This window comes from Mytilus edulis, chromosome 14, assembly GCF_963676685.1.
Source record: "Mytilus edulis chromosome 14, xbMytEdul2.2, whole genome shotgun sequence".
Classification (NCBI taxonomy): Eukaryota; Metazoa; Mollusca; class Bivalvia; order Mytilida; family Mytilidae; genus Mytilus; species Mytilus edulis.
In genome coordinates, this window is record NC_092357.1 from 60,785,172 (window position 1) to 60,793,214 (window position 8,043).

The 8,043-nt window shown below is 34.4% G+C and overlaps 1 protein-coding gene across 1 annotated transcript; it reads left to right on the forward strand.

The window, feature by feature from the left end:
• The first annotated feature begins 1,666 nt into the window (after positions 1-1,666).
• On the forward strand, positions 1,667-7,045 carry LOC139502469 (actin, cytoplasmic). The gene is made up of 2 exons (XM_071291945.1): positions 1,667-1,826; positions 5,861-7,045. The coding sequence occupies exons 1-2, from the start codon at positions 1,701-1,703 to the stop codon at positions 6,863-6,865; spliced, it is 1,131 nt and encodes a 376-aa protein (XP_071148046.1). The 5' UTR covers positions 1,667-1,700; the 3' UTR covers positions 6,866-7,045.
• The last annotated feature ends 998 nt before the right edge of the window (positions 7,046-8,043 follow it).

Below are 8,043 nucleotides of genomic sequence, written 5' to 3' on the forward strand. Positions count from 1 at the left end.
GGCGTTCACACAATGACATATTCACTCTGTGGTTAAAGTTTTTGAAAATTTAATAACTTTCTTAAACTTTACTGGATTTCTACCAAATTTTGACAGAAGCTTGTGTATGATCATGAGATAGTATCCAGAAGTAAATTTTGTTAAAATAAAATTCTTTTTTTTCTGTATCTTATCTATAAATGGACTTAGTTTTTTCTGCGGGGTAACATTACATTCACTCTGTGGTTAAAGTTTTTAAAATTTGAATATCTTTCATAAACTATACTGGATTTCTACCAAACTTGGACAGAAGCTTGTTTATGATCATAAGATAGTATCCAGAAGTAAAGTTTGTCAAAATAAAATTCCATTTTTCCTGTTTTTTACCCATATATGGACATAGTTTTTCTTCCAGTTAACTTTACATACAGTCTGCAGTTAAAGTTTTTAAAACATTTATTCGATTCATAAACTATCCTGCAATATTTACCAAACTTGGACAGAAGCTTCTTACAATCAAAAGATAGTATCAAGAGGAATATTTTTATTGATTGTTTTCCTCATTTTTGTTGAGCCTGGGAGTTACAGCAAAAATAGGCGAGACACTGGGTTCCGCGGAACCCTTACAAATTTTTATTTTAAACAGCAACTTTTAATTTTCCCCGGGTGAACAAGGGTGCAGTGTTACTCACAATCAGATTTCGCTTTTTTGTTATACATAAGAAATATATACTTTCAATTGTTATATGCACACAAAAACATTTCTTTTATGATGAAAAAAGATAAGATGTCTTAATGGGGATCTTCATTTCTCCAGTTATTCTTTTAACATTTAATGTCATTTTCTCTATTCTTTCTTCATTAATGTTGTCCGTTATTATCTTTTCTTTATATGATAACATATAACATGAAGGTATCTTCAGTTAGAGCGGACCTCAAACTCAGAACTAGTGTTTTTATTAACCATTTTTTTTCTTTTTCTCTCATATTTGTTGCTCATTATTATCTTTACTATATTTTATATTCTTTTTCGCTATAAATTCTTAAATAATTTGTTTTTTTTAAATAATTTTCTTATAATATTCGTACATAATTGGCTATTCTCTAAACTCTAGGACCAGACCATAGGTGGAAAGGACAATATTTTGTTTAATACCCTCCCCTTTTTCTTCTCTAAAATCCGTTCGTAAACTTGGAATTGATAGGGAATGACAAATACAAGTAATTGCTGGTATATTTATGTTCTAATAATACAGAGAAGCGCAAAAATATTTAAAATTTATAGCAAACGAAAAGATAACGGATTTAACAAAAAAAGGGGGAGGGCAAACAAAATTTTCCAGTCCGCAAGTACCTATGATCCAGACCCCATGTATCTTTTTCAAATAACACAGTTTATTGTGGTTCAAAATAAAGTTGAACGTTATATAGGTTCACCAGAGTGAGAAAAACATCTATTGATTTTGTAACCTTGAAAAGTTAATTATCTATTGTACTCGCTTCACCAGTTTTCTCACTGTACCATGAACAGACATAACGGTCTGTTAATACTGAAATCATATGCAAATGATTTATTCCAAATGGCTATATATGGTAATGTTTTACATTCTTACCCAAGATGCAAAGTGAAAAAGACCGGCGAATATTATATATATATATACTCTATCGTTGTGAACGAAACAGAAAGTTTGTAGCAATCTCAATTTAAACCCAAATTCAAAATGTGTGATGACGACGTAGCTGCTTTAGTTGTAGACAATGGATCCGGAATGTGTAAAGCTGGGTTCGCAGGAGACGATGCTCCAAGAGCTGTTTTTCCATCAATTGTCGGAAGACCAAGACATCAGGTTTGTTTATATTTTTTCTGCGCCAAAAATTAATTACTTATTTATTAAATTCAGCTTCGCTTAAAGAAAGGTTTAGTATGTTCATATTTGTGATTTATCAAAGTTGCAACGATACATTTAGAATGTGCTCAAAGAATAGCTGTATTTGTATTGTTTTAGATGATTTATTTTAATTTCAGTCAATAATTACATTACAGTATGTTGCCTTAAACTGTTAGAATCCGTAACTTAGTTCCAATAAAATCACGAGGCACTCCAAGATCATTTTTTAGTTCCGTATGAAGTATAACAGTCATTCTAACATGACGTCCTTCAAACGCTTTGAGTACACACCCGTGGTAAAATTTGAATATATTGCATGGGCTGTTCCGATCGTACTCCCACGTCATATGCTTTTTTGTGAATGAGTTTCGCGACGTCATAAAACGATGACGTTAGAATATGAGCATTTTACGGGAAAAAACACGCTTTTAAATCCGAAAATCATCACAACATGGAAACGTAAGCAAATGATGGTAAAATGTGTTATAAGCCACATTTGTTGAAACATTTAAGACATATAAGTAAATTATCATTTAAATTAATTAAAAACTATCTATATACGTTATTTTAAATAGTTTAAGCATGTCACTAATTCAGTTTGCTCCGTTCTTTTACGCCAATTTAATAGTGCGTTTATTTATGGGAATGGAAAATATTTGCCTCCACCTAGAGCGCTTCGATCCAAAAGAACTGCCGTATTTGACCTTTTAGAATCGAAATAATTCATGGGGGCTTGAATATATCTAGATTTTACCACGGGTTGTCCCTTTATGCCGATATTTTACCCCTCGCTATCGCTCAGGGTAAAATATTTGTCATAAAGGGCCAACCCGTGGTAAAATCACGATATATTCAAGCCCCCATGAATTATTTCTTAATTCTAACATGACGCCCTTCAAACGCTTTGAGTACACACCCGTGGTAAAATTTGAATATATTGCATGGGCTGTTCCGATCGTACTCCCACGTCTTATGCTTTTTTTATGAATGAGTTTCGCGACGTCATAAAATGATGACGTTAGAATATGAGCATTTTACGGGAAAATACACACTTTCAAATCAAAAAACGATGATAAAATGTGTTATAAGCCACATTTGTTGAAACATTTAAGACATATAAGTAAATTATCATTTAAATTAAATAAAATCTATCTATATACGTTATTTTAAATAGTTTAAGCATGTCTCTAATTTAGTTTGCTCCGTTCTTTTACGACAATTTAATAGTGCGTTTATTTATTGGAATGGAAAATTTTTGCCTCCACCTAGAGCGCGTTGATCCAAAAGAATTGCCGTATTTGACCTATTAGAATCGAAATAATTCATGGGGGCTTGAATATATCTAGATTTTACCACGGGTTGTCCCTTTATGCCGATATTTTACCCCTCGCTATCGCTCAGGGTAAAATATTTGTCATAAAGGGCCAACCCGTGGTAAAATCACGATATATTCAAGCCCCCATGAATTATTTCTTAATTCTAACATGACGTCCTTCAAACGCTTTGAGTACACACCCGTGGTAAAATATGAATATATTGCTAGGGCTGTTCCTATTGTACTCCCACGTCATATGTATTTTAATGAATGAGCTACCCGACGTCATAGAACAACAACGTCAGAATATAAGCATTTTACGGGAAAATACACGCTTGTGAAACCGAAAATCATCACAAGAAAACGTAAACAAACGTTGCTAAATGTGATATAAGCCATTTTTTTATAAGACATTTGAGTAAAAAATTATTAAATCCATCCAAAACTATCTAAATAAATTAGTGTAAACAGTTTAAGCATGTCACTTATTCAGTTTGTATCATTCTTTTACGCTAATTCAATGGTGTGTTATGGGAACGGCAAATATCAGCCTCCACCTAGAGCGCGTTGATCCAAAAAAATTGCCGTATTTGTCCTATTAGAATCGAAATAATTCATGGTGGCTTGAATATATTGTGATTTTACCACGGGTTGTCCCTTTATGCCGATATTTTACCCCTCGCTATCGCTCAGGGTAAAATATGTGTCATAAAGGGCCAACCCGTGGTAAAATCACAATATATTCAAGCCCCCATGAATTATTTCTTAATTACTGCACGTGCGATCCGTGACGCTGTAAAAACAATGCGTTGAAAAACACACGAAACGCTTGATATGCGATTTGATTATGTACCTTGATTATTGCATGCAGTGCTAGCAATGAGTTAGGTAAAACAAAGCAATGAGTTTATAACATTAATATATTAGATAAAAAAAAATATAAATATGGACCAATACAAGTACACCTTCTGGGGTGTGTTCGACTCTAGTGACTCTGCAAGAGGGTTTTAGGAATGTAAAGATTGTTTAGAACTTTTTGTAAACAATAAATGCTATCATATCATGGGCATAAGAACTTAGTAATCTATGTTTAAAATTTCTTAAAGATAATTTCCGTATTAAAGTATAATTCTGTAAATGCAATAAAACAATAAATACGATTGCTTTGACCGAAGTTTCTCTTTTGGTATATATAAAATACGGCACATATCAATCATTCATTCTCTTTGCTGTTTAGACAGTATTGAACTTTTGTAATTTCGTAATTCACATGGCCAAAGAAGGGGTGTCATGATTCTAGCATACACATTAAATGTTATTGTAGAATTTTACAGGGTTGTTAAAGCGTTGGACGTGCGCACATTTCAACACGAAGCGCTTCCGAGATTTTTTTAATTTTTTTTCTTTCAATACATATTTTATAACCTGAGAAATCGCGGTATATGAAAAGAAATAAAACTTTTAAACTTTTCAAATTCTTGATGATACCCGAAAAATTCACGTAAATATAGAATCCTTTTATATAAGTATTGTTCAGTGAACAAGAACAGATGGAAATATGTTTGGTTCAGGTTGTTATACATCGGATTTAATAATGCATGGTATTAAACTTTGACAAAAAAATCCCTTTAATACCGTTAACTTTTTTAGCTGGTATATGTAATTGATTACACAGATAGGAGTTTTTTTTAATGATCATTAATGAAATATTAAACTGTTTATGAGTAATTATATATAACAAAATTAAATAATTCCAAACGATTTCTCGTTTAATTGGCGTCAAGTTATAACAAGAATCAATTTATACAAATTAGTTTAAACATATTTATTTATATTGGATTGGGAAACAAGTTTTGCAACTGATATTAATCCTTTTCCACTTTGCGGGTGCGAGTGCTGCCTTGTAGCGGCATTAGCCTACTCTTTTTCGAAATCTACAAGGGTGTCTTTAACGTGCAAGATATATGGCTCTCTCTTAACACGCGTACGGGTCAGCCATTTATCGTCCTCTTCCGACGGACTACCATCGTTTCCTCAAGACCATACTCGCAAATGGTGTCAAGGGAGAGCCGAAAATTGAGTTCCTGAAATTTTCATCCCGAACATGAATCGAACCAGGAACCTTTGTGTTAGAAGTCCGATGCACTAACCACTACACTAAGGCTCTCTACAAATCACTCGCTCCACCAAAATTACCAATAATACAATAAAAACAAACAGCAATCAGCGAAATTTATCTTTTACCCCATCTATATGTTGAATATGCAAGTAATATCAAAAGTCAATGGAACTGAGGACAGAGGACCCATTATATTTACCTGAATTTGTAAATATATATTGAGTTAGTTTGTTATTGTCTTCATTTGATTTGTTGTTGTTATATGTCACAAACTGTAAAGTTTATATGGCAATGAAACCTTTAGTTTGAATTTGAATATATATTAAGACGATTATGTCGTTTGCATACCCTTCTGTGGTACCTGAGATATCCCTTTTTTAGTTCGTGCTGCTCGGTCTAGATTTCTATGTCATGTGTTGTGTTCGTTAATTGTCTTTTGATCGATTTTGTCCTTGTCGACGTCGTCAGTTTGTCTTCGATTCGCGGTGTGTTTGAATTAACTTTGGCATATCTTTCGTCTCTCCTTTTGGTAATAATGTATATATTTGTGGTTTTCAGGGTGTGATGGTTGGCATGGGACAGAAAGACAGCTACGTCGGAGATGAAGCCCAAAGTAAAAGAGGAATTCTCACCCTGAAGTACCCGATTGAACACGGAATTGTCACAAACTGGGACGATATGGAGAAAATCTGGCATCACACTTTCTACAACGAACTCCGTGTCGCACCAGAAGAACACCCCGTTTTACTGACAGAGGCTCCACTCAACCCTAAAGCCAACAGAGAAAAGATGACACAGATTATGTTCGAAACCTTCAACTCTCCAGCTATGTACGTTGCTATTCAGGCAGTGCTGTCTTTATACGCTTCCGGTCGTACAACTGGTATCGTGTTTGATTCAGGCGATGGTGTTTCTCATACCGTACCAATCTATGAAGGTTATGCCCTTCCCCACGCTATCATCAGGTTGGACCTTGCCGGTCGGGACCTCACAGACTATCTAATGAAAATTCTCACAGAACGTGGTTATTCATTCACAACCACAGCTGAGAGAGAAATCGTAAGAGACATTAAAGAAAAATTGTGCTATGTTGCATTAGACTTTGAACAAGAAATGCAAACTGCATCTTCGTCATCATCGTTAGAGAAAAGCTACGAATTACCTGACGGCCAGGTAATCACGATAGGCAACGAAAGGTTCAGGTGTCCAGAGGCACTATTACAGCCTTCTTTCTTGGGTATGGAATCCGCAGGTATCCACGAAACAACATACAACAGCATCATGAAATGTGATGTCGATATTCGAAAAGACTTGTATGCTAATACCGTACTCTCTGGGGGTTCAACAATGTTCCCTGGAATAGCCGATCGTATGCAGAAAGAAATTACAGCACTTGCTCCGCCCACAATGAAGATCAAGATTATTGCTCCACCTGAAAGAAAATATTCCGTGTGGATCGGTGGATCAATCTTGGCTTCACTCTCCACCTTCCAACAGATGTGGATCAGCAAACAGGAATACGACGAGTCCGGTCCTTCCATCGTTCATAGAAAGTGCTTTTAATCTGCAAAACATTTGGTACAAACTTCAGTTACTTTTTATGTTATTTTTGGCGTAGAAAGAATACTTTGATATCTAAAGTACAATGACCCGACCAATTTCTGCACATTATGTATGTGAAAGCGCACAAAAAATATACAGCTACATCTACAGTGTAAAATGAAATATATAATCATAGTATCATAGTTTGTTCTACATTGGCTAGGGGTATATATAGGGAGAGGGTTGACATGAGATTTAAAAAAAAAAACATGTTTAAACCCGCCGCATTTTGCGCCTGTCGCAATTTAGGAGGCTCTGGCCTTTTTTTAGTCTTGTATGAATTTTAATTTTAGTTTCTTTTATATATTTCGGAGTTTAATATGACGTCCATTACCATGCACTGAACTAGACTAAGTATACATATTTTTGTTTAGAGGCCAGCTGAAGCACGCCTCCGGTGAGGGATTTTCTCGCTACATTGAAGACCCATTATGTCCTTCGGCTGTTATCTGCTCTTTAGTCGGGTTGTTGTCTCTTTGACACATTCCCCATTTCCATTCTTAATTGGCACTGGCTAAGGCTTAATAAATATTAAGGCTACGGTTACATTGCGTTATTGTTACATGAAAAACAGCAATTTACAAGGGACTAGTAATATGTACTAAATAATAAGAATTGAAGACATTTATTTTATATTTACAAAACGTACAATTATTGCATACAATTTCTTTATTTTTTTTTTATTTACAATGACAATTTCTAAATATCCATTTAAGTTTCACTGTGATTTTATTTTTTTACAACAATTAATCATCCAATATCATTAAGATTTTCTAGAAATAATCTTTGGTATGTTCGTCAAATTTAATGTCAATATTTGAGTCAATAGCATATATGTAACAACCTATCTTCCGTTACAGTTTCATAACACGACGTCTGAGACTCGTTACAAGCATTCAAAACTTTAGTTGAGGAAATCTAAGCCATTCATCAACAATTACCACTTTTAAATCGTAAAACTTTTGTGAAGGTTGGTCTATGCGATTAAGATTTCTGCCAATGACATCCAAAACATGTTCGATAGGCTTTATGTATGGAAACATGGAAGGCCTAAAGATAGTGTAAATTGCGTTTTGCTCTTTGGACTCTGTTACAATCCTTGCCCTGTGTGGTCTAGCATTATCGTCTATGTACCAGGG